At 46.0% G+C, this 27917-nt stretch overlaps 1 protein-coding gene across 9 annotated transcripts in view; it reads right to left on the bottom strand.

The window, feature by feature from the left end:
• CACNA1E (calcium voltage-gated channel subunit alpha1 E) overlaps positions 1 to 27917 on the bottom strand; it is a 380278-nt gene that overhangs the window by 268715 nt on the left and 83646 nt on the right. For all 9 annotated transcript variants that reach the window (XM_040446512.1, XM_040446504.1, XM_040446506.1 and 6 more), the window contains exons 3-4: positions 13667 to 13772; positions 12649 to 12788 (exon numbers count right to left, since the gene is read on the bottom strand). In XM_040446512.1, coding sequence (XP_040302446.1) covers positions 12649 to 12788; positions 13667 to 13772 — 246 coding nt within the window. The remainder of the gene's footprint in view (positions 1 to 12648; positions 12789 to 13666; positions 13773 to 27917) is intronic.

The raw sequence follows: 27917 nt of genomic DNA, 5'->3' as shown, positions 1-27917 counted from the left end.
CTGGGGTGTATGGGTAGCTCAGTCCATTGAGTATCCAACTTCAGCTCAGCTCATGATCTCATGGTTCATGAATTCGAGCCCCACATTGGGCTCACTGCTATCAGCGGAGAGCCTGCTTTGGATCCTCTGTCCCCCTCTCTCTCTCTGCCTCTAACTGTCTCTCTCAAAATTGAATAAACATTTAAAAACATGAGTCAGTGAGAACTGTCATCATACATACACACACATATCTCACACACACACACACACACACACACACACACACACACACACAAAACCACCCTCCATGGCACCTGCCTCCACCTTACCCAGTCTTTTATTTTGAATGAGGGTGAAAAATGAAAACAGAGAAGAGGTAGGGAGAGTCAGGAGAGGACAAGGGAAGAGCAGAGAGGAGGAAGCCAGAACATTAAGGAGCTGGCTGCACTCATCTGAAGAGGGTATGTGGAATTCAAGTAGTCATTGGGAAAGACTGGAGTAGGCAGTAAGCACCTCCCCATCTCCAGCACCAGAGCCTAGATGTGAAGCATCCATGTGGGTGACCTGTCTCTCTATAACAAAGGATATAACACTTACCCAGAAAGGGAACCAGGAGGAGGCCTGTATTTCCCTTTTCCAAATGAGGAGTGAGTAGAGAATAAACAAGACAGCACTGTGAACTCTCACCAGATGGGGCCCCTAAACCACAAAGGGTTATGTTTATGGTGGCTATTAACCAGAGTTCAATTAGGATCCAGATCCAGCATCATAATGTGTCACAGGCTATGAAAGCAGGAAAAAGAGAAACATCCCATAAACAAGCATGTGGGTTGGCTTGATCTTTTGACTATTGTTCTATCAGAAAAATAAAAGTCGTCATAATCATATAGCAATGTTCTCAGCAAAGCGTTTTTAAAATAATCTCTCTGCTGAATATCAAAAATAAAAGCCCACACATTCATCAATTCTTACCCATTATTTGAATCAGTAGGAGATGCTCAGACTGTGAACCCGGGAGGCAAGACTATGTCTCTGCTCTGGGCAGGGTTAACAGATCTTTAGCATATAATGGGCTACATTATAAGGTCTACAGACTGGATTTTGGTACAACTCCAATAAGTTAAACAAAATTATAGTTGAGGGCCAGTGTTGGAAGGAGGAGGCAAGATAGAAGAGAGGGACTCTTTGAGGACACTAATTCTATGTACCTAATTTTGAGCAGACACAGAACCAATCAGGGAAGTTGTTCTGTCTTCTCGGCAAGCATTACCCCATCTCCATTCATTTACTGTAAACCTGTCCACTTCCCTGCTTCAAACCATGCAGTGGCCCCCCATGGAACAACCCTGGTGATGCCAACAAGGCACTGGATGAATGATGTGGCCCCTCTCCCACTCCCCAGCCACCCTTGCTTACCATCACCTCAATCACTATACAACAGGACCGCTGGCCTTCTGTCTGTTTCCCAGACCTGCCATGGCCTCTCCCACCCACCCTACCCTCTGCCTATATTCTCCTCATCCTGGCCCCTTCCCTCTTCTCTTCTTTTTCCAGCCAAATGCTACTCAGTCCCCAGGTGGCCACATCAACAGCAACTTCTTGAGCATTCTCTCTCAGATGAGGTTAGGTTCTCAATTTAACCACCCTCCCAGGCCCCTAAAATTTCTCTTTTGCAGCACTTTAGACACCATTAAAGTTAAGCATATTTAGTGTCTGTCTTCTCTGCTAGGAAGCAAGCTCTAAGATAATAGAAATGACATCTCCCTCTGTGGTCATATCCCTCATAGCCAGCACAATGTCTGGAACATGGAGGTGCTCAACTAATACTGGCTGCCTTCACCCTTCCTTCTTCCCTGTCTTCTACTGACCCCTCCGGTGTCTTCCCCACCCCGTAATTCAGAGTTTCAGATGTGGGTACTGGGCATGCTCAGCCCTGAGTGGCCCAGGCTGGGAGAGACATCATCCTAGTCATCCCCTCCACCCACCAGATTTTTTACTCAGACTCAACAGCAAAGACTCACTAGACCAGTCCATTTTAGTTTCAGCCTCCCCATGGCCAGTCATGTGGCCTTGGGCTAAGGAACAACTCCCTAAGACCAGCTTTACCCCCTAAAGTAAGACCAGCTTGGCTCCATAGGGGTGGGAGAAGGAGGTAAGATGCATGGGACTCCCATAGTGACATAAGTCATGAGACTTCAATGCAAATGCCATCTCAAGCGTGAAGCAGCCACACCTGTCATTCAACCTCTCAGTCACAGTCCCAGAGTGAGAGGTCAGGGAGCAGAGCCATGGCCTTGAGCTCCTCTCCTAACCACTGTGTCACCAAGGGCCAGGCTCCTGACAGAAGAGTGGCAGCCGAGACAGAAGGAAATGAAAGACAAGGGTGGGAGGATGTAGGAGCTCAGACTTTCCTGTCAGCTCTCCTCCGAGATAACTAGAGTTCTCCAATGGGACATTCCTCCTGAAGGAAGAGGGGTAATCTCTTCAGCCTTTCTTTGTAACAATCAGACCCCTCTGATGTGTGTGTGTCTGTGCAAAGTAGGGAGGAGTATGGAGGACCTGAAGTCAAAGCCAAGAAAAATAAATAAAAAAGGGGGAGGGGATCTGGGTAATATAATATTTTCACTATTGATAAGATTAAAAATAAAGGGCTTTGTTTCAGCTTTTACTCTGGGAATTTCTTTGTTGCTGTTGATAATAACTGTAGAAGGATTTGACTAGTGTTTTTTTTTTTTAATGTTTATTTATTTTTGAGAAACAGAGACAGAATGCAAGCCGGGGAGGGGCAGAGAGAGAGGGTGACACAGAATCCGAAGCAGGCTCCAGGCTCCAAGCTGTCAGCACAGAGCCCAATGGAGGGCTCAAATTCATGAACCATGCGATCATGACCTGAGCTGAAGTCAGAGGCTTAGCCAACTGAGTCACCCAGGCACCCCAGGATTTGACTAGTTCTGATGCAATTAGATACACTACTAGCAGGAAGTAAGAAATACAGTGTGTTCAAGTTGTGCTAAACTTCTGTCTTGAAACAAAATGACAACTAATGGAAATTTGTTAATTAGCCACAGTTTTGGAAACTGCAATAGATTGTAGTGAAACTGGTCTCTGTGGCTGCAAGTTATATGGAGATAAATGACTATTCTGAATGAGCTCAACAGAACCATAGTATTTTGAATGCTTTCCTTGTTTACACACCTTTTTTTTTAAAGGTCCAAAAGGTACTTCATGTGTATTTAAACATTTATCTTCATAATATCACTGTCCTGGGGGGAGGTATTACCACTCACTGATTTGGTATTTCACTTCTTTACCTTCCAAAACATTATGCTGAGGCAGCTGTGCATACAGTGGATACAGCACGGGCTTTGGAATTGTTGCTAATAGAATTAAAATAGCATTCCTCCCCTTAGTAAATATCTGGCATGAGCATGTGACTTAGCTTCTTTGAGTTTTGGTTTCCTCACCTGCAAAATGGAGATGGAAACTGCCTTGCTTTGTTTCTATATTTAAAATGATCTGTGCAAGGGCTGAGCTGGTACGTGAAGCCTTTCCCATTTAAAATAGGACAACGTAAGCTCCTGGTAAAATCGGAGCCATCACCATCAGCATCATCATTACATTATTGTGCTTGTCACCAGAGGTGGTGAAGAAGCTAGGCCAGGTGTTGTCTTCACTCCGTAAAGGAAACGGAAGCTAAGATCATCTACGTATCACCCGGCATCACGGAGAGAAGGCATATTACAGTCAGGACCAGAACGCAGGATACCCGAATAACTTAATCCACTAGATTAAACTGTTTTCATATAAATTCACATATATATTCCAGCTACCTAATAAAAAATCATATTTGTTTCCTAACCCCCAGCTTGATGGCCTGAGTGCGATCAAGCAACAGCAGCTTCTCACTGTCAGCGACAGCGAAGCTTAACTACAACCACACCCAGATCTGGAGTTAGCAAACCAGCAGCCGGCCCCCGCTCACCACATTCCAGCTACGAGACCCTCCACAAGTTGCTTAGCCACCAGGTCTCAGTTTTTTTCTTCTGTGACAAACAGTAAATAAGGGGAAGCTGGATGAATTGAGCATCTTCGTAAACCTAAAGTTCAGTGATTAAGTCTTAGTGACCATAGACTTGACTTTCCTTTATATGTTCTCTTTAAGACCAGTACACCCCCTTTTTCCTTTCAACATCTGCACTGCTCCACCTCACCCCTTCCTGTTGGCAACCACTCTGCACTCATCACATCTGCTATTTCCTGACTTCAGTGAAACATACATTAAACCGTGCTGTTGAATTTCACATTTCACACTGACGCATTTGTACTTAACGGTGGACTATATTTACAACATAGACACCAGTGCACAGATCTCTGCCCAAGTGAGGAGACATGTGTCATCCACAAGATGGAAATGTAAACACTCCCTTTAATTCTCAACTCTACCTTGTAAATCTATAGAATGAACATTTATGCCATATCCATCTCTGCTTTGCAAACATGCCTCGAAATTTTCACCCCTGCTACCCTCTTCCACACACACTCATGCACATAACTAAGAGCGTTTGCATTTCAGTGCCTTGGTCTGACTTAGAAAGCAACTTGCCATAATTGTTTTCCTTACGCGACTCTAAGTGGATGTAAATCCAGAAAAATAGCCCGAAACCAATCTCCCTGTGGATTCTGAAGGCTCTTCTAGTCCCTTTCCCACCTCCTCCTTATTGACACGGAGGCCAATAACAGGCCTCAGTTAGTTCTCTCCAGTTTGAGCTTCTGTCACTCAGTGGGGGAGGCAAGAAGCAGTCTTTCAGGAAAGAGAAACCGTGCCAATATCAGTGGTTTACTCGCAGAACCTAGTAGCTACTCAATAAATATCTGCTGAGTGAATCAATGATGGCTCTCAAGATAGAAAAAAGACAGAGTTGGGGCGCCTGGGTGGCGCAGTCGGTTAAGCGTCCGACTTCAGCCAGGTCACGATCTCACGGTCCGTGAGTTCGAGCCCCGCGTCAGGCTCTGGGCTGATGGCTCGGAGCCTGGAGCCTGTTTCCGATTCTGTGTCTCCCTCTCTCTCTGCCCCTCCCCCGTTCATGCTCTGTCTCTGTCTGTCCCATAAATAAATAAAAACGTTGAAAAAAAATTTTTAAAAAAAAAAAAAAGAAAGAAAAAAGACAGAGTTCATACATGAGAACAAAATTACCCACCACCCCAGGAGGAATCCCAACTCAAGCTTGTCAACTACCAACTGGGATTCTCATTCAGGGCCTCCCTGGAGGAACTGGGCTCGTCATCAGCGCAGAGCTGAGAAGAGCCCTCTAAGCTCCACTTTTTGCCTTCTGGCCCCCTCTGCCCCAACCCAAAACTCCTAATTCTAACTCCGGCATTCCCACCATTCACCCATCTGGAGGAGAATGCATTAGAAAAACACACTAAGGTCCTGATGAAAGGGGGTGCGGCAAGCAGAGCTGTGTCCCCCCTGGTGCGGAGCTAGAAGTGAAAACGGAGCCCGTGAGGAGGTGGAGGTCTTCGGGTGAGCAGCCACCAACTGCGCTGGGAGCAAGACGTCGAGAAGCAGTCCAGCAGAGCACCCTGCCACCAGCATTAAAGCACCGGAGACCTCGGCCCCTTCTCCTGACTAGGCTCCTCCGAAGCCGAGCCCTGCACCTCACTCAGCCTGCTGCCCCATCTCCGGAATGATAAGCTCCAATGCCCCCTCCCTCCAGCCAGCCCTTGCTTGCTCCCCACCTCCCCGCTTCGCCCACTCAGAGCAGAGAGGATGAGTACAAGACAGGTCTGTAAAATCCTGCCAGGCTCACTGGCAGGAAGATGCTATATAAATACCAAGTGTTATCGTCCTATTACCACAGAGATTTAAATTGGGCTGGGGGCCCCGGGACTGCGTTCACAATACCTCCTCCACATTCGCAGCACCGGAGAGACAGTGCTCCAATGGGAAAACTGTGCTTTCCTCGATCTTTAGCTGCTCGGGAAACTCGTGTATTAGGGCGGCCTTCTCACAGAAACCCTCTAAAAATACTTATCAATGTATATTTAGCTCCAGATACCATCCTCCTGCCAACAGGCTTCAGGCTGAACTGCTGTGCGTGTGCCACTGGAAAGAAACTGGGGACATGCACTGACAGCCCCCAGCATTTCTTCTGCTGCATTTCCTCAGGCTTTTCTCTCCCCTGTTCCCTCTTCTTTTGTCTTTCCTCTCTCTGCTTGGTTATGCAAGTCCTCCCCAAACTACAGCTAAAGACTCGGCAAAGGCTCCCTTCCCCTCTCCATGCCCCTTCCTGGGAGTGGACTGAGTCCAGGAGAAAAAAGACCTGTGCAGCATCCAGAACAGAGCTAGAATGAGTCATCCCAGCCCTGCTCAAAGCCTTCATCGGTTCCCCACTGCCCTCCGGCTAATGAACAAGCTCCGGAGCACGGCCGGCCCTGGCCCCTGCTGACCTTTGCGGGCTCAGCTCTCAGACTCTGCCAGCCAACTCCCCAGAGCTGTCCTGCCTGCTCTCACTCTCTCACCTTCAAGGATTTGGACATGGTATTCTTTCCCCAGAAAAGAAAGCTCTTCTCTTTCCTCGTCTAAGCCCCACCTGCCCATCCTCAATCCCAATTTAAATGTGTCTTTCCCCAACCACCCCCCTGCAAGAGCTAGGGTGGGTGCCCTTCTTCTGGGTTTTCATGACATGTGGTTCCCAGTAGGGGACGCTCAACCCCATCCCACCCACACTCTGTACAGGGCCTGGCACACTGTGGGTACTCAGCCATGTCTCTTGAAGGAAGACAGTAGGGTAGGGACAGGTGATCACTCAGGCCCTGGAATGAGGGCCTTGGTAGAAAAAAGGAGAAAAGCCCCAGGCTCAGATACACCTGCCCATAATCCAGAGTCTGCACACATGTACTCACAGTTAAGGGAATAGTCATAACAGGTCATCTCCCACAGCAAGGCTGGCCACGTTGACGTTGACGGCATGGCATATTCTGAGCAGTAACATACATACATACAAACGTGTGTGTGTGTGTGTGTGTGTGTGTGTGTGTGTGTGTGTGTATTACAGTCTTTGGCATATAGCTTAACAAATGCCAGCTTTCTCTCTATAGCAAATGTCAGGTGATCCGATACTGCTGCTTCCTCCTTACCACCCCCCTATAGTCAGTTCTGGAAGGCTGTGTCTTCAATATTCAGCCCTGGCCCTGCCCCCACCCCCATCACCCAGGGAGCAATCCCCAGAAGGTAACCCTGAGAACCCTGTAAATAGGCCCAAATGACTAAAATCCCCATACTTCTTAATAACCTACAGATTGAGTTCCCAGTTTTCTTTTCTCTAACAGAGTGATCGGAATGTGAGCAAGCTCGCAGGAGTCAAGAGAGAGAGAGAAAGAGAGAAAGAGAGAGAGAGAGAGAGAGAGAGAGAGAGATGCTGTAGACCTAGGGGAAGAACTGGGAATAGACAATCATTCCCTACTTTTAGTCCCAGGCTTCCCTCAGCACTCTCTTTTGTATCCTATAGGTGACAAGAGAATCTGAGAGGAAGCCAGTGATTTGACTCAATTAGCATTTACTAAGTACCTACTACAATCCAGGCACTGGGGCGACAGACATGAACAGGGTTGAAAGGCAGTTCATGTTCACCTTCACTTCCCTGTTCTTAGCCAGGGTTTAGGAGCATCTTTGAGTGTTCCATCCCCTCTATAATTTGCCCATATTGCTGGTACTCTGATTTATTACAAAAACCAATATACAATAATGACTTCAAATAATTTAAAATCCTCCGGGTGGCCTAACAAATGTTTAGAAACAGCATGTCCCGAATTGTTACCAATACAAGAGATCCCAAGTTATGTAAGGTAATAGTTTGTTAAAGGAATGGCAAATTCCACTGTCTTTTAGAAGAAATGAGAATACATTAACTTTGGTGTTCCTTAGTTACAACATTTGCTTGCATATTCAACAATACGAGTCTGTTTAATAAATGGATAAATGAATGAATGAATGAATGAATGAACAAGGCAATTAATGAACTGGTGATTCAGTTTTTGTACATTAAACCCACAGGAGTTAAGTAACATGCCTTCTTAACCACAGAGCTGGGGGTTTTATTCCAAGCCCACAGAGAGAAGTCCTAGGATGGACAGATGGGACTCTGGTCCTCCTCAAGTCACACGTGAAGCCGTACCTCTGGGTCGGGGACATCTGCCAAATTATGCCCCTCTCTGCCCAGCCCACACTGCTTCAGTGGAACTGAAGGAACATGCAATCATGCAGCTGTAGAACCACGGAGGCTGTGAGGTTGGGTGGTGGCTGATGGTGTGAGAAAACGAGTGCTGAAGAAGGAACGTGGTGTGAGAAGATGTGGGCTCAAGTCTTGGATCAAATACCTCCTAGTACATCACCTACCCTCTCTGAACCTCAGTTTCTCCATCTAAAATGAGGATAACAAGATCTCATTTGGCGGATTGTGAGGATTAGACGAAGAATGCACATATATATACTTTCTAGACCATGAACTCTCTCAATTTACAGACCTAAGAATACAGAAGGTTAGAAGGTCAGAGGACAGGCAAAATGTAGTGGCTCAGGTCCTCAGCTACCCATTCCTTGGCAAAAGTCAGTGATAGAAGGTCTTTCACTGACCCAGCTGTCTGACACCTCAGTACCCCCTCCCTTGCTCCCTCCCCTCTAGTCACACACTGAGAGCTGAGAAGTTGTACAGCCTCAGCCCGAGGTGCTGTGTCATGCTCCAGCACTTGTCATCCACCCTGTATACAGGAGGAGAATGAGAGGTGACACCTGGAGCTGAGGTGGGAAGCAGGAGCTGCCTGCAGGGACTACTACAGAAGTGGATGTCAAGAAGTGTGGAGAGGGAGCTGTGCCAGGCAAAGCACCAGCCCTGGGTCAAAGGGCACAGTTCCAACTCCTGGATCTGCCATCAAGAAGCAGCTGATCTTACACTGAGCACTTAACCTGCATGCTAGACAATTCACATCTAAAGCCTGATCCGCCTGCCTCCCTGGGCTGGTATTATAACAACTGGTATTTATTGGTATTTCACTGCTTCTAAGACCCTAACAGTTGTAAGATGCCCCATGATTTCCTTCTTAGTGAAGAAAGAAAGAAAAATGCTGTCGATGAAACTATACAATGTCATTATTATAAGATATAGGCTGATGTTGAAGATGCTCCAGCTTGAGAAATGTGCATTGCAGAAGCCATGCAATGTGGTACATGAGAGCGCTGTGTGAGCATAAGACTAAATCTGATGATCCATCCCTGTGGGATAGAACCACAACCCTCAGCACCCTCAGCACAAATCTCAAGAGTGTCAAGCCCCTCCCATGGAGCACATTCACATGCGAATTAAAGGGAGAAGGAAATCAGTAGGCGTAGAAAGAAGATGGACAGTCTTATTGGTTCAGATGGACAGCAGTGGTCTTTTGGCAAAGTCTGAAGAGCCGCTCAGAATGGGATATTGGAGGGCTGAGTAGGGAGAGAACAAAGAGGACAAGTAACTTGGCTTAGAGTTCACCACCTGTGCCCACTCATGTGCACCCCCACACATGCAGGAGAGGACACAGAGGTCCTTCCTGGCCATGTTACAACAGAAGGACCCCGCTGACTCCTACAGATCTGTTCCTCGGGCCACATGGCAACCCTAACGGGAAGGCAGTGCTTACAGCTTCCATCAGTCTCAGTCTTCTCTCCTCCTGTCAGAGTCCACTCCTTCTCCTCCCCACACATTCTCGCTCCCAGACCCCACACCAGAATGGCGGATTCTCCTTTAGAAGCACTTCAACCTGTCACAATGCCTCTTAAAATGTGACAGCCGAAAGATGTACATTGGAGCACTTCTAATAATTAATCACAATAGCCCAAACCAGAAAGCAATCTAGGTGTCAAATAATTGTAAAAACGGAGAAATGTACGTCTTCTATGTATATCCATTTAATAAACTGCTTTTTTACCAAAATATGGAGTAACATGTACTATGCCCACACCATGTTCAGAAAAGGCAGCAAAATTACAAACACTGAAAAGAAAGCTTCCTTAACATTAAAAGGGTTGGAAGGAAATACCACAAAACAATAAGAACTTTTCTTAATCCGTGAACTGCTTTTTTCTTTTGACTTTCCAGTATTTTACCTATTTTCTTTAATGGACACTTAATAGCTTAAAATAAAAATAAACGGACTAGATGAGAAATTTCAAATGGCCTCTGAATATAAAATTCAGCAGGACCAAGAATTCACACAATCCTAACATATAATACACATGCGTAATAGTATTTTTCTTCCTGACAGAATCACATTTCTAAATGACTCAGATTCTCTTTTATACCTTTCACTATATAGTATGTATTACTTATTTTAGGGACATTAAAAATATCGCCAAGCTATTATCAAAAAGTCAAAAGATAACAAGCGTTGCTGAAGATGTGGAAAAAAGGCAGCCCCTGTGCACTGTGAGTGGGAATACAAATTGGTACAGCCACGATAGAAAACAGTACAGAGGTTCCTCAAAAAATTAAAAATAGAAATACCATGAATGCAGCAATCCCACTTCTGAGTATATATCCAAAGGAAATAAAATCACTATCTTGAAGAGATACTTACACCCCCACATTCATTGCAGCATTATTCACAATAGCCAAGATATGACAACATCCTAAATGTCCACTGATGGATGAATGGATAAAGAAATACACACATGTGTGTGTGCGCATGCGTGCACACACACACACACACACACACACACACACACGCGCGCACGCACAATGGAATGTTATGTAGCCTCAAAAAAAAAAAAAAGGAAGGAAGGAAACCCTGCCATTTGTAATGACATAGATAAACCTGGAGGGCATTATGCTAAGTGAAATAATTTAAGTACTAAAAAGAAAGATACATAGTGCATGATTTCACTTACATGTAGAGTCTTAAAGAAAAAAATCAGACTCACAGTAACAGAGGAATGAATGGTGGTTACTAGGTATTGGGGGTGAGGGAGACATTGGTCAAAGAGTACAAACTGTCATCTATTGATGAATAAGTCCTGGAGACCCAATGTGCATCATGGTGACTATAGTTGATAATAATGTATTATACACCTGAAATCTGCTGAGAGAGTAGAACTCAAGTACTCTCAACACACACACATACCAGGTAACTATGAGAGATGATGGAGATGTTAATTAGCCTGATTGTGGTAATCACTGTGCAATGTATATCAAAACATCACATTGCACACCTTAAATACACACAATTTTTGTCAATCATACCTCAATAAAGCTGAAAAAAATAAAACATAAAACACATTGCCCAGGTGTGCTGCATTGTCTATGACCATGCACTTCTGAAACACTATGTACAAATTATCTTTATACACTAAATCATACTTAAAATTCAGTAGAATTTTCTTTTAGAAGAGTAACCTTCAGAAAATCCTTTTGTAAGGCAACAGATGTTTTTAAACATCGTTGTCGTTGTCTCTACTTATTTATCTGTTCCCTATATTGAGGGGTTGGCTGCTTATGAGCTCCATTAGAACATTCCAGTCCTTTACACCTTTGACTTTTTTCTCTTTCTCGTGCTCACAATTGGTGTGAAGGTTAAAAGTATAAGTGTTATGTCTATTCCACAAGACAATGAGTAAACGTGAACATTCTCAAGCTCTTGTTCTCCTCAGACTTTATTGACTTCCACTCCTCTGTTCTGTGGAAAATAATTTCCTCTTTGCTCCCGCTCCTTTTGGTCAATCATAATGGTGGCTCCTAGTGCCCCCCTCCTCACTTTTCTACTACATTCTCTTCTTTCCCACACAGATTTGAGCTACTGTCTGACAAGCATCTGGGTGTGGTGATTTCCACACCCCTTGCTGTCATACCCACACAGGACATGGGCACCCCCGTCAGGCCTGGACCACTCCCCTTTCATACAGGAACCGAAAACCACCTGACACAAAGCCCGGTGAGACATACCTACTACCACCAGTCCTAAGGTCCATCACGTATGCTGCTGACGGTGCTGGACAGGCCCCAATAGAGGTATACTATACTCATTTTCAAAAAAACGATTTATCAAGTATTCAAATAAATCTACTGCCAATAAATGCACGCTGCCTATGACACTGCATGGGCAACAATTTAGTACTGCGTATCAAACATTTTAATGTGATTCAATTTTATACCTCCTCACGTTAATAAGTCTGCAAATCATAAAAAAATTCTGTTTTCAGGACACAAGTCTCAATTCTCAGTTAAGTAAATATCCTTGGGGTTCTTCTCCAGTGTTCAAAGAAAAACTGCGCTTTGGGCCCAGCTTTTGGGGGTGCCCCTCAGGCTATGGCAAGCTGCTTGCTTTAGTGAAAAGGCTCGCTGGGATATATGTGTCCAGCACTAGCCAAGCACAGAATGGAAAACCGGAAGCGGTAGCAGCCACACCTTGGTTCTATAACCTCTGTAGAATACCACATGCATCTCCGCAGAGTACCCATACTCCCCTGCAGGTGGGTTACCTATGGTCTAGCCCCATGGGGAATCTTGTCCTTGAACTTTTTTCCTCTGTCCCTATTCCATGGGCTGCTGCCTTCCCACCCTTGAGTTCCTTGCACCAGACACTTCATGACAACAGGTGCATCTTCACACCCAGAACAGGAAAGACAGGAAGAAGACTCACCCACTGAGGACCACGATGAAATCCATGACATTCCAGCCATTGCGGAGGTACGAGCCCTTATGGAAGATGAACCCCAGGGCCACAATTTTGATACCAGCTTCAAAGCAAAAGATCCCGATGAAATATGGTTCTGTCTTTTCCTGTGGGATGAAGAGCAGAGGTGCCGGTAAGGCAGGGAATATACTTCATCAGATTCAGACAAAGGCACATCCTGGCCACCCCCTCCACTCTGACCAGTCCTGTCTCCTACAGGACGGCTGGACATCTGCCCTGGGCCAGTCCCATGTACAGGTAGGAAGGGCTTAGGGAGTGCACAGGAGCAAGGGAAGTCTCAGGAAAGCCAGCTGCAGAAATGGACGGATGTAGGGGTAACACCAAGGCCAGGCTTCTTCCCAGGGGCATAACTGATGCTTCTAGCTTTGCCTTGAAGGGGGTGGCTTTTCCATCGCTGATCTTCACTTACATTGGAAGCTCAAGGGTTCTCATCTGCTGGTAATCAGGCTGGAGCCACTTATCCACACATTGGAGTTTAAGCAATTAATTTGCCCTCTCTAGGGGGAATACATCAGACATACGAATCATTGCTTTAAGGTGAATATGGACATAAGATCTGGGAAGTTCACCACAGTGAAAGCACATAGGCTTTGAGATCCCTCAGCCTCTCTTCTCTACCCTCCCTTCTCCCTCTCACTTCAAAAGTCCCTTAGAAAGGGGAGCGAACTGAATGGCCCTTGTGCCCCCCTGCTTCCATCTTGTCTGGCTTCCATGCAGCGTATACACAAGTGTTTGTGATGCCCTGAGAATTTCCTGGGAGCAGGAGTTATAAAGGTCAGTCCTCTTGTCCTTATACAGCCCAATGGGATCTGTCACGAGCTTGTCCCTCGGCAAAGAACAAACTCTTCACAGAACTGTAGGTTCACAGAACTGTAGGTGGGAGGGGGCCAGGAGATGAAGCAAAGGAGAAGAAACCAGGGAAGGGAAGGACAGGGGGAAACACAAGAAGGAAGGAGGCACATACCAGTCTGCGGGACATCGGGGTCTTGTCATCCTCAGGAAGATGCTGTTCCAGGGCCAAGACAATGCAGTTGGCAATGATGGTGGCCAAAATCATGTACTCAAACGGCGTAGGAAAGGTGAAGTTAAGGAACAGATTCACCAAAGAGACAGGGATGCAGCCTCCAAGACGGCTGTGCACATAAATACACAAAATTCATCAAAATCCATGTTATGTCTGCACAGTCTGCAAGATCTATATCAGCAAACAGGCAGGCAAGGCAGTGGATGGTCCTTAGCATGGGAACCCATAACCATTTCTGACTGGGCTCTAAACACAAAGCATCTTGTCCAAGAAAAGGAAGAATGTAGCCAATAAATAATACAGTTAGACATACGGTTGATACTTCAGATACTTCGTGAATTCAATGACATATCCGGGAATTAAGCAGGGCTGAAAATGGACACAGAAAGAAGGGAAGAAGAAACACTGATGTTGTGGCAGGCTGTTCTTCCCAGGCTTCAAACCACCGCACTGTACGATGATGCTTCAGCAAGGATCCAGCTGTGGCTGTCCGTTGCTGCCTCTGGGCATCACGTCTGGGGTCTCCTCCTCTAGAACCTCTGCTCAACTGAGTGGAAGAGCCCTTGGAAGAAGAACAATTCTCTCCATGTGAGCTCTCTTCTATTTCAATATCCAATCCAAAAAAATATTTAATGGGGTCAGGAGAAGCTTGCCTTGTCCCACCTTATTTTCTCCTAAGTTTCTACATGGATAGCAAACAGAGAGACACATCATGAGTCTGAATCCAAGACAGCGAAGTCAAGGCATCTAAAAACCAAAGTACAAATGAATGGCTAATGGATTCAGGCTTTTTTGTGTTCCATTGTTCTGAAGACCGATGAGGGGGCTCCCTGGGCCTCTCTGAAAGACAGGACTATGATTCAAGAGCCTGCATCCTGCCTATCCTGAAGAAAGGTTGTGTCACAAGCCCTGGGAGAGTTAGAGGGGGGACTGTTACCAGAGACAGAGGGAATCACCAGTTTCCGGAGTCAAGTGATTCTAAACATTGGATTTCATTCCATAACTGTTGTTGTAACAAACACAAGTGAGCTGTTGCCACTGGTCTTACCAAGCAACCTATGCTCTGGCAGATTCTAGCATCCAGGCAGGAGAAAAGAGTAGATCTGGCCAAGTGGGGACAAGGCAAGGGACCATGCTCCTTGTCTCCCCACATATCCAGGCCTCCGGTGTAGCATGTAGGGCCTCAACCTTCCCTACGGAATACAAGTCATAAATATGCCCCAGATGCGTCCTCATCCCTGCCATGATATGTTAGTGCCCATCAGTGGTAGGTGGACATTCAGGGTGTCTGTGAGGAAGGGCAGGGCACAGGGCACCTACAGGCAGGGGTGCGTGTGCTGTGCGAGGAGCTGTGAGCTGCCCTGGTGCAGGAATGGGAGGCTGCAGTAGGTGAGGCAGCCAGCTGCATCTGAGCCTCCAGACATTTTCATCGTACTCAGCAGTGTCTAGGGCCTTCTCCTCCCCAAGACTATGCACCCATGAGTCACCGCCCACTCTTCTGCAGCTGGCCATCCTTCCTTCCCACACACCCCCAGTTCATCCAAGACCGGTACTCTAGGGACAGCTCTGCTGGCTTTGGCTGCTCTGTGGCTCTGCCCCCAGATCTGAAAACTGGATGGGCTCAGAGGACCTCAGAGCCAGCACCCTGCCTCCCACATGCCACTGTGTCTGTTTAACCCTCCCAGTCAGAGGGGAATCTAACCTCAGGGATCGTCCCTCAGCACACCCAGCCATTCCTCCTCACGCAGTCTCTCTGGGAACCAAAGTAGGCCCCTGAGAGCTAAACATGCCAGCAGACACACTCCACAGATGCCCGGCTAGTGTGCATGCCCACTTTCTTGGGACAAGCCCCACCCACAACCTACCTAGGGCCCCCAGTATCCACTGATCACAAAGGGGGTTCTCTTCACTCCCATCACGGGCTCTGGCCCAGAGCTCCAACCAAGTGTAGAGCGACCAGGGATCACACTGCCCAGAGACAGTGTGGGACCTGCTGTCCCATAAGCCCTCTGAAGAGGCTGGCTGGTCCTGGGCCACCCAAGATCCCCCAGAACCAAGTGGCAGAATGAAGATGGGAGTGCCAGAAGTGGTTGCTGAGGCACCCAGGCCTTTTCCTGAGAACATGCCTACCAGTCACGACACACGTCAACAGAAGTTGAGGGCATTTAGGGCAGTGTTCCTAAAATGCAGCCCACGGGATACGAGCACTACAGGAACTTGCAATCACATCAATGAGGGAAAGCCGGAATTCAGGAAAGCGAGCAGGTGTCCTCCCAGCAGGACTTCCTGGAGCCTTTCGCACGACTGTACTATTGTAAACAGTGTGCACCGCCTCCCCCAAAGGGGGTGAGAATGGTACACAGCATTCCCTGACTCGTTCCACTGTATCATCCTTCTATCAGAACATCTCTCCTGGGAATGGTGTCGGAGGAACGTATTTGGGGAGCTCAGACACAAAGGGCATATCTCACTGCCGGTCCCCAAGTGTGAGGAGGAGGGCCGGTGCTCCGGCAGGAGTGACACTAGTGCCTCTGCCACCTCTCACCTCATCCTTGTTCCCAGCAAAACTGTTCACAAAGTGTGAGGCTCAGCTGCCCTTCACCATGGCCGGAAGTGGCCTGAGCAAGTTCACAAAAGCTGCCCAAAAGGTCCAAGGAGCCCAGCAAGTGACCTGGGAAGCAGGGCTGGGGACCACGATGCTCTCATTCAAGCGGCCCACATCAGGAGCTCTCCTCGGTCTGCTTGGGTTCGAGGATTGCTTTCTGGGATTCGGGCTTCTTCCCCTGAAAACCTTAAAGTGATAACCACAGACTTAAAAGTGCATGAGCTCGTAGTTGCTGACTTGCAGGCACAACAGGTCATGGCGGCTATGTGCCCCCAGGCCTCTCTACCCCACAATACTTGCTTGGACTGTCGCAGCCCCTCTGTGGCCCCCACTCCTTGTTCCCTGCTTCCACACCTGCGTTTCTCTAGCCAGATCACCTAAGCATACAACTCCCTGCAAGGACCTTTAAGCTCACCTAGTCCAGAATGCCCAGTGGCAGATATAGGAGGCTTCTGAGAAACACAGGAAGGTGTGGCCATCACACCCCAGAACGCCCCAGGGTGTTTGGGGCAGGAGAAAGGCTCTTGGCTCCAGGTGCTAAGGAACCAAACTTCCTGTGACTGGCCAGATATCTGGATGGCTGGGAATTCATAAGGTTTCAACTAATAGCACTGCCTAAAGCCCTGGAGGCTTACAATCAAAGCAGGAAGGTTTGGTAATGCATTGCTTCTGAGAACACCCCACTGCCACGCCCTCCCCCATCCAAATCCTCTGCCTACAGTCTGATGTCTAAGGATGCACGCAGAGCAGCAATCCTTTGGCTTGAAATTTTGAAGGCCATCTGGGTGGCTCAGTCAGTTGAGCATCTGACTTCGGCTCAGATCATGATCTCACAGTTCTTGGGTTCAAGCCCCACAATGGACTCTGTGCTGACAGTGCAAAGCCTGCTTTGGATTCTCTGTCTCCCTGTCTCTCTGCCCCTCCCTGACGTGTAGCTTACACACACGTTCTCTCTTAACAATAAACATTTTAAAAAAATTTTTAAAGAAAGAAATTTTGAAAACTATTTAAATGCACATATCCTCAGAAGTGATATCCCTTTAGGCGTTACAGATCATCTCAACCTCAGGATGAATTCATGTTTGGGGCAATTAAGAATCTGAGGTGAGATTTTGCTGCAGAAGAGGTGAGACTATGGGAATCCTGTGTATCTGTGGACTACATGACAGAAAGGATGGTGACTGGGAAATTTGGGGAGAGAAGAACAGGAGAGGACATCCAGTTCCATCTGAGGCCCAGTCACTCTCCCTTCCAGCTCTTTCCTTTCCCCCCTCGTGTCCCCCTCTTTCTGAAGAAAGCATGAAGAATGGGCACCTATATCTTGGTGCTTTTGCCTCCACCTGCAATGGCCTTTCTCCTCTTTTCTGGTCATATGTCAAGAGCAAGCTAAAATATCACCTTGTTTGTGAAGGTTTCCCTCTGTGCCCCACTACTCCTTTACACTGTATGACTTTATCATCTCTCCTCATATTTCCCTTCCCCCAGAAACTGCACCTTGAAAGCAAGGGCATGCTCTTGTTTACCTCTCCACGGGGCAGTGCTTACCAGAGCCCCTGGTACACAGTAGGAGCAGACTCCGTGTTAAACGCAGGCATGAATGAACGGGAGCCAGCCCCTAGAGCGGCAGCTCCATTGAGGAGCCATCACAGAGACTGCAGGGTAGTCACTCACTCTGGCTCAGGCCCGGGCTCCAGCTTACCCCCACCCTTGGGAGCTGACTCAGAGCTGCCGCTCCCATGGCTTCTCCTTTACCATCATAACTTCAAGCCAAATAAGCGTGGCTCTAAGGCTTGAGGCTCTGCTACATCTCCAAAGGGAAGAGCCTGGATGGCAAATAACAGCCCATAGGCCAAGGGAATGCACCTCAGGCTAGACAAAGACGTGACCGGGAAAGGTCAAAGGAAGCTCCATGTTGCCAAGGCCTCAAAGAACAAGGCCCTTCGTGAGACAGTAATGGAAGTCGGTCCAGGACTCTTGATTCCTTCTGCCCAGGAACTCAGTGGCTCCCATTACATTCTGTGCTTGACACCAAACACATTTTGCAGAACAGTATCTCTCCCTGGTGTCCAGCTATAGACAGAGATCCTGAATAAATGGAACTACCAGGGCAGTGAGGTGTGGGAGCCTTAGGGCAGGAGTTTGCCTGTATTATTCACCTCTGGAACCCTGGTGTCCACCACATGGTAAGCACCCAATAACTGCTTTCTAATTAATTAATAAATTAACCAATCAGTTGATTAGTGAATTGCACAGAGAAACCAGAGCCAGAGGTATCCTTGCAAAAGGTATCTCACACTTTCTCCACACCGTGTACCCATTTGAACTTTCTGTACTATGTATTATGTATACACATTAACTATTCAAAAATAGAAAGCAGCATGCATAGAAGATCCCTTGAATGTAACAAGAGTTTTGAAAAAGAAGCAAAGAAAAAAATCTGTCATACTAGAAGGATAATGAGCTTTCTTGGGGTACAAGGGGTATTTCCACTTTCTTCTTTACTCCTTTATGTGCTGTCTTAAGGGCTATGAGTATGTATTAATTTAGAATTATAAAATCAATCAAAGCTATAGGTATTTTGAAAAAAAAACAAAACAACACAAAAACACCATTCCAACCTGAGGGTCATGGAAATCAATGCAAGATTTCCGAGAGGATCTAATGCAGGAGGACAAAGGGACCGGATCCAATGAGGAAATGGCCATGGAAGAACCTTGAGCCCTGCCAAGATACCTCCTCTCCCTTACCTGTCTCGCTGTCTGCCCACTATGGGCCTCATTTCATCAACTTCTCTGGCAATCTCCCCAAACACCCCTTCACTCGTCTCTCCCTCTGAGCCCCTTAATGAGGACCTGTGCCGTTCCATCTCTCCCTTTCCCGTCTAGCAGCTACAAGACAATCATTAGGGAAATGATAAAAATAGGTTTGCTTATTGATTTATCTCCTTTACCCAATGCTCCTTCCTTCCAACGGTTGACTTGTTTCCTTAGCAACACAGCTAATTTGAGCAGCGCTACTTGGCCTGCACACCTACCATTTGTTCATTTCCTTCCTGAAGGCACAGAAAGCCAGGGCAAGGAAGAGGGCTGCCCTATAGGCCACAGTTGTGGTGCTGGCCCTGCTCATCAACAGAGCCCTGGGGACCTGGCCTGGGAGATGAGCCACCTTCTGCCCAGGGCAGCAGAGCTTCCCCTGTCAGCCCCTCTCAGGGGTAGGTCTATAGACTGGGAGGGTCTTGTAGACACGACTGGGAGAGACTTAGGCTCAAGGAGCACACCTGGGGAATCCCAGGGGAAACATGCATCTCCACTACCATCAGGATACTGACCCTAGATCCCCTCCGCTCTCAGCTGTGTCCTCTCAGAGCTATGGCATCAAAGCACACTAAGGAGACTGAATATACTCAGAGAGGCTGAGAGGCCACCAGGGACAGACTGCTATGCTCTCTCCCCGACTCCAGGCCTAATGAAGATTGTACTTTTGTGGGGAGCAGTCTGTGGCCACTCATGCACTTCCTGTAAACTCCTGGGGGAGTCTAGAATAGCCCACAGACTCAGAGAAGGCTTGTCTCAACCTCCTTTACCCATTTCCACCTCTCACCCCAGGCCAGAACACTCTCCCTGAAAGATCTATTTCTTTTCCCTCCCTCGCATCCCAGCTGCCTATTTTTTGGAGGTATAATTCTAAGAAATGAAAGAGTCTCATAAGATGACCTGGGCCATTCTAAACAAGTTGGATGTTGACTCAAAGACAGTCATAGGGAAGGGTTACTGCCTAGTCTGTGATTCCCTCAAGAACTACACCAAAGAGACATTTTAAACATGAACAATAATGAAATGCAGCTATCCAAGGCTTTCCCACTACTTTCTTTCTATGACCAAAATCAGAATCTTCCTTGAGACCTACAATGCAATGGAGAAACGTAGCTTGGTAATAGGAAACCAGAGCCAGGGTTCCCACTGTAAAATCTGCCCCAACATGGTACTCACGGCAGGGAAAATCACCACCATCCATTCCCAAGGAACCAAACATGAAATACGAAAGGATCAAAGTCTAAAACCATCCATGAATACAAAATCCTTTGAAAACCATAAGGTGCTACACAAATGCACAGTCATTTTTATTATCCTACTAAATCACTCTTTAAGCATCTGCTGTGGTTCTAAAGCTTTGGGATAAGCAACTGTTAGTGGTCACAGCCTCCGGGAGTGGGCTGGCTGGCTGCAGCCAGGAGCTGACACTGAAAAGACCGACCGCAATAAAGGATTTAAAAAAAAAAAAAAAAAAAAATATGGTAATGGGCCTCCGGGAAGAGAGCAAAGACATTTGGCCCAGAACCTCCTGGGAATATGGAAAGCATATCCAACACCAGTCCCCAGAGCAGGATTTATGAAGCTGATGGCTCTGATGCAATCTTCTCCCAGTGATTAGAGGGGGCATTAATCACACCCAAGGCCAGCGCTAAGAACAGGAGGGATTGAACCATCACAGAAGTTCGGCTCCAGCTCCTAAAGACCCTGATGGAAATACAGTGAGATCATGCTGGTGAGATCACATCCCCCTTGCCTGGGCTGCTGAGAACGATACATCTGTCCTGGAGGGACCAGTAATATTGAAGAGACAGATTTCATGTCTCAAACCCAGACATGGCTAGAGCCACCATAATTATTTCCACAGAGGGTGTCTGCACCCCTCATATTCTTCAGCCCTTCTAGAGGCTGATATTCTCATAGGAATATGCCATGCATACAGGTCTTCAACCTTTCAGATTGAAAAGAAAATTAAATCCCACCCTGTTAAAACAGGCCTGAGGCCATCTCCCTTTGTGGAAGGATGCCTCGCTTTTTGTCCAGATCATGGTAGGAAGTAGGAGCGAGTATGAGACAAAAAGATGGAGATCCAAGAGGGCCCCCTGAGGCCTCTCCGCAAGCTTTCTCCACCTTACCTCTTACCACGCAGGGGAAAGGCCAGGTTAAGAGGTAAGCTGAAGTCCAAGGAACCTGGCTCAGAGGCTGATGTGCTCCTGGCTCGGCTCCTTCCAGACTTACTTGCACTTCCTCCTGTGGCTGACCTAGCAGGACAATGTAGCCCAAAAACCAATCCAGACAAGGAAATAGACAGAGGGATTGTATTCCTTGGGGTTCTGATGGCTATAGATGAATTTTTCAATTTTTAATCATCTAAACTTATCAATGTATAAACCACCCTCATCTATGGAGCAAGTCACACCTTCAATTCCATTTCCAGCTCTTTTCTCAGTTCTTAATTTTAGGTTTCCCTTCCTGGGCTGATCAATAGAGGGCAGACCACACATTGCCACCAAAGGGCAGGAGAGCTAACCCCCCTGGGCTTCTCCATGTGACAGTTAGCAGTGCACAGGGTGCAAATTTGGAAAATCACACTGTATTCCCTCCTCCTTTCCTACCCCCATGTCAGGAGAAATGCACTGTTAATAAACAGAAAAATGAGGTGGAAGGCTCTGTGTACTTCATGTCGTCCCATTTCATTATCTCACTGCTTTCCTTATTGCAGTTTTTCTCACCACCCAACTTTGTCTTAAAAAAAAAAAAAAAGATCAGATTGAAAAACCAAACCCCTTTTCTTTTTTTAAAACAAAACAAAACAAAAATGTATCATGTGACTTCCAGCCTTAACATCAGTTTTTTAACTTTGGTTTCCATGGTGGTGGGATGCAACCTGCCATCACCATGACAACAGCTGCTTCTGTTCAAATTCACCATCTGACAGGCAGTCCTGAACATACATACACACCTCTCCCATTCTCTCTCTCTCTCTCTCTCTCTCTGTCAAGAACATGGAGATGCCATTACACCTACTCTGAAAGACTTAAATCCTAATGAATGAAAGACAAAGAAAGCAATGTTGACAACACAGCAAAGAGGCAGAGACCCCCTCCCCCAAAAGGCTCTCTCTTGCTGGCACAGTCCCACTGCTCTCTTATGGAGAAGGTCAGTGGACTCAGTTACTCAACAAAAAAGATCCCTAGCACTAACCTTTCAATGTTGGCTGTGAAGGAAGCCACATTCAACCTTCCATTGCTTTTAGACCAAAGAATTCTCATCTGACTCCTGTATCCCTGCCTCTATACATAATGAGTGAAAAGAAGTTCACATTATTGCTAATTTGGTTAACCAATACTGAGCTCTGTTCCAGACTCATCTGGGCCCCAATTCCAAGAGAATGGGGAGTGGAATTTCTGAGGAATTAAGACAGCACCCGCTTTCCTCCTCCTTTTGCCTCAGTTTCAGTCAGGTGGATATATCTTAACAATTCACTTTTTATGTATCTGACTGAATCCTGGACTCAAAATGCTGTCATTCAACACACAGTTTTGGTGATTAGGGGACAGATGATTGAACACTACAGAAAAGGGAAGAAAGAAAAGGGGAGTATTAAAAGCCTCTGGAAGAAAACAAAACAGCAGTGGGAAGATTACCTGTTTCAGAAACCAGGATCTGTGTTTTGATGACACTCTGACACATTCGAGCCCATCAAGAGTTCTGGCAGCAGCGTGCATCAAGGGGAGAAGAATGTGGGCTGCAGCCAGGAACCACACCCAAGACTGTACCCTCCTTCACATCTACACTTGCTTCATGGCGTGATAGGCAGTACTTGAATGTATAAAGAAAATGAAAAGTCTTTTATGAAAGGGTCCAAAGATCATCTGTGAGAGAACACTTGTTTTTCTTTGAAAACCCAGCAACTGTACCCCAGAGTTCAAAGACACACACTGGGCCTCCAAATCACATGAGAAAATGTTAAAGGTACTAAGGGTATACAGCTTGGGAGAGGAAGATTTGAGAGAGACGTCATAGCTGTTTTCAAATATCCGAAGGGCTGACTTATAATGGGGACTTAAACATTGTGTAAGTTATTCCAGAAGGTAAGACCAAGGCCAAAGGGTAGAATACCCATCCAAAGGCAGATCTCAGGGAATACAGAGAAGCAACATCACTTTTCCACATGTGAATAGATTATTTCGTTAAGTAGTAAACTGAATGTTATACTAATAAATGTTTAACAACCAGTCTCTCTAAGTATAGCATTTGCCAATTTCTAGTATAAATATTCTCTCCATAACAATTTCAAGCTACCAATTTGACATCAATGCACACGGAGGTACAAAGATACAATAAACACCCAAGAGTTGGGGCCCGCCAGTTTGAATACATCATTCACTGTTAAGTTCAATGACTCTGGGAGACCATCAAGGCTATTGAGAAGGAGGTTCCTGTATTTGATAGTAGTCAAGCTGGATCAACCCTTGTTGCTAACAAGGGGTTAACAAATGGGTAGGAAGCAAGATCAATGAGTCTTGAGTTACTTGCTCAAGGGCCTCCTGGGTCAGATGACTCACTCCGTCCATGAGCTTCTACTTGCCCAATTAGCTAGTCCTGCATTCATGAAGTTTGGAAAATCACCCTTATCACAGAAGGCTGGTACCTGTGCAGCTGGATGTGTGCCAGAAGCAGCACAGGTGAATGGTTTGCCAGTGCCATAGACATAACAATTAATTAATCACCCCACTCTCTCATGCTGAATTCTGGGATACCCAGGGGCTCCTGCTATTTCACCACAGCCTACAAAAGAATAGAGAGGAATCTGACAACACACCTGAAGAAAGCACAATCCCAAGAGATAGAAATACATCAGGTAGGGGCGCCTGGGTGGCGCAGTCGGTTGGGTGTCCGACTTCAGCCAGGTCACGATCTCGCGGTCCGTGAGTTCGAGCCCTGCGTCAGGCTCTGGGCTGATGGCTCAGAGCCTGGAGCCTGTTTCCGATTCTGTGTCTCCCTCTCTCTCTGCCCCTCCCCCGTTCATGCTCTGTCTCTCTCTGTCCCAAAAATAAATAAACGTTGAAAAAAAAATTTATAAAAGAAATACATCAGGTAAAAGGCTCATCTCTCCTTCTAGCAGACTGGTAGATCTCAGCCTTGGCTGCATACAGAATCACCTGGGAAGCTTTCAATTTTTTTTTTAATGTTTATTTATTTCCGAAGGGGAGAGAGAGCGTGAGTGAAGGACGGGCAGAGAGAGAGAGACACACACACACACACACACACACACACACACACACACACAGAATCTGAAGCAGGCTCCAGGCTCTGAGCTGTCAGCACAGAACTCGACGAGGGGCTCAGACTCACAAACTGCGAGATCATGACCTGAGCAGAAGTCAGATGCTCAACTGACTGAGCCACCCAGGCGCCTCAGACTTGGGAAGCTTTTAAAAATCAAGGATACCAGGGGTGCCTGGGTGGTTCAGTTAGCTGAGTGTCAGACTTCAGCTCAGGTTATGATCTCACAGTTCATGAGTTCGAGCCCCACATCAGGCTAGCTGCTGTCAGTGCAGAGCCCGCTTCAGACCCTCTGTCTTCCTCTCCCTGCCCCTTCCCTGCTCATGTTCTCTTTCTCAAAAATAAACATTTACAAAAGAAAAAATCAAGGATACAGGTATCCTATCTCTAGAAATTCTGATTTGCCTCAGCTGCCATATGGGCATCAGCATTTCTAGAAGTTTCTAAGCTGATTCTAATGTACAGCCAGGGTAAAGAACACTTCTGTAGATTCTGGAGGCCATGAAAGGTAATGGTGTCCTCAACTCAGGTGGCATAACAACTGAAGAAACTAAGAAACTAGATTTTCAGGGGCACAAAGGTAAGAACTGAAAGGTGCCTTAGAGTTCTACTTACTACTCCATTATATTCATTTTACAGATGTAGATATTGAGACCCAAGGTGGAAGGAAACTTTTCCAGAGCCAGAACTAGAAACCTCTCTGGATTCACAGCCCCATACCCTGAAAAGCTTAGGAACTTATTATCAGAACAATCAAATAAAACTGCCTGGTTTCTTGGCTTGAATTGAGGATTCTAAAAGAAAAAGGATCTTTTGATTTGCATTTACTGACTCCATCCCCAGAATACTCAATTGTTCTCAAGAGTGTATTTCTTAAGGTAGGGTCTGGATGGTTTACCTTTCCTAAGGCCACTTAAGAGTCCAGAAAACATTTCTGAGATGTGTGTTTGCCTGAGCATCCATTCTCCCATATGCTGAAACACAGTCTTGGTTTTACACTTGGGAGAAGCCCAGTGCCTACTGAGTACAGTACTATCAATTCATAAAGTTCTCCAGCAACTCACAAGGGATACTCTCTAGCAACATTTCTGGGAAAGGAGAACATTAACCATTGTTCTGAATCATTGCTTCCTATTCTTGTTGGATCAGTGCTGATTGGCCTCTCTTCAACTTTCTCTTATCCATTCCTGCTCCTTAATTAAACCCTTTCTTATCAATCACAATCCCTACATCCAGCCTTCTATGCCCCAAACCAAGATGAACAACAAAACACATACTTGCTAGCTAATAAAAGGATGAGAAGCCCCAGAAAAGGATGGAAGGGCTAAAAGGAAGATGACTGAGCAGAGAGAGGGTACTGAGGGAAGAAAAGAGGAAATGTGATCAAAGAATCCCTGGATGTAGAGTCAGGAGCCCTGGGTTCATTGTCATTCACTAAAAGTTTCTCTTAGGTCACTGTTACTCTAATACACTATTATTCTGTAGTGCTAATAGGCAATATGATGGGAGGAGAGTAGAGGATAAAGGAGGAGTATCTATTGTTACAACTGAGAGAAGCCATTTTTGATGAAGCTAGTAAAGAGGACATCCAACAATAACATCCAAAATGGAAATCCTGGCACACCTAGGAATACTTTGAAAGTGTCCAAAGTCAATGGAAATGTTTCTAAATTTTCAAGAACAGGAGCTCCATTGGCCTGAGAAGAACAGCTGAATTGGCCAAAAACTTGACTAAAAGATAGTTAATAAAAAGGTAGAATGTTCGCAATGGTGGCCTGGGGGTGAACACAGAACTGCTTCTCCATAAATTTATTGTAAGCCTTTTCTACACTCTCTATTAGAGTCTAAGAGTCTTTTCTGTCCCCCGAACTCCCATTTCTTTAAAAATATGCAAAGGCAAAAGCATTCAGTAAGATGAAAATTCAAGAAAAAGTCATTAAAGTTGACTCCTCCACACCGTAACTTACAACTATGGGCATCCCAGAAAAGAGTAGACTTCTTTGAGGGCTGGAAAAAAGAAGTGGGACTTCACATGTTAATGTTAAAAAGTGAGTGAGAAATGGCATTTCCAAAACAAAGGTCCTTTGCAATGAAGGAAGTGTGGCAATGGAACTTTTGGTAAAGGGAAAACAAAACGGCAAAATGCCCCAATTCCAACCCAAGCTCACATTCCAATGACACAGAGCAAGATGTCTCAGATCCGTTTAATGATGGTCATGATGATGGATAAAAGATCTTTGTTCTTCTACCATCTAGTGATCCTTTACTCTTCCATAACCAGCGGGTGCTACAGATACAGGTAAGCAGTTCACAGTCATCCTGAAAAAATGCACTGTTAGGGAAGAGTGCCAGTCTCTACTCTGACCAGAGGCAGTGTGCTACAATGGAAAGAGAGCAGCCAATGGAATTGGTCAGATCACATTTACCTGTGACCTTGTGCTAATCGTCAGTAACAGGAGAACAACAATGTCCACTTCACATGAGGTTAGGTTAAATGATACATGTCTCTAAAACACACTTAGAGTGTCACACAATAGGCATTTATTAAAGGCATACTGAGGAGTGGATGACTCTCTAGGCCTGGATCATGGTTCATATGGAATGTCAGTAAAATTATATGACAAAAATATATGAAAGTAAGAGAAAAGGAGAGATGATAACTCTTATGACTGTCCAAGATTGTTGTGAACCCAGCCTCTTTCACAGTAGAAGTGTGGATAGCTATTGGGACAGTTCTCATTTCCTACAATCTATTCCTTTGTTTTGCTCTTTTGAGCCTGTCTACTGATATTTGTAGCAGAAATGAGCTCAGTCTTTATGAGCCTGTATATTCAGGGGTGGGCATCTGGTACTCTCTAATCATCACCAGGGAAAGAGGTTACCCAGAGATTATATAACATCCTTATCCATAGAACTTGGGTGGGGGGGCAGATGGTGATCTCAAAAATAAATAAATATATACATACATAACTCTCTTTGAGAAGGGAATGCTATTTTGCCAAAAGGCTCTGAATTTACATGGGCCCATATTCCCCAGCCCTGCCTCCTCCTTGTGTTACCACTTCTACCCACCCACCCCACCTCCAGACAAGCCCACGCCCTTCAACTGCTCCTCATATCAACAGATCAGGAGAACACATGCATCCTTGTGCCTCCATATGGCTCAGTTATTTCATAAATACAAATTCCCATGCAAATACAATCCAAAGTTAACAGAAAGAAGAGAAAATTCTTTAATATTCCTCAATTTCTTTTAAATCTTCCACCTGGTTTCCAGAAGCCAAGTGGCACATCCTACTTCTCCATTCACATCCACACCAGTATCCAGTGCCCTCAGGTAAAATGTCCTCTGGTATCCCAGTTGGATGCTTCACTAAGCTCATTAGGCAAATTTCCAAGGGCTCTAACCCATGGAGGTTCCCCCTCCCCACATCCCTCTAATCCTCTCAGAAGCTTCCTCCACAGTTCAGGGAGTCCAATCCTGACT

This window comes from Herpailurus yagouaroundi, unplaced genomic scaffold (genome assembly GCF_014898765.1).
Source record: "Herpailurus yagouaroundi ecotype Mexico unplaced genomic scaffold, PumYag 195, whole genome shotgun sequence".
In the NCBI taxonomy this organism is placed as follows: Eukaryota; Metazoa; Chordata; class Mammalia; order Carnivora; family Felidae; genus Herpailurus; species Herpailurus yagouaroundi.
Note: the sequence above shows the minus strand (reverse complement) of the source record. Positions and strands in the feature narration are given on the sequence as shown.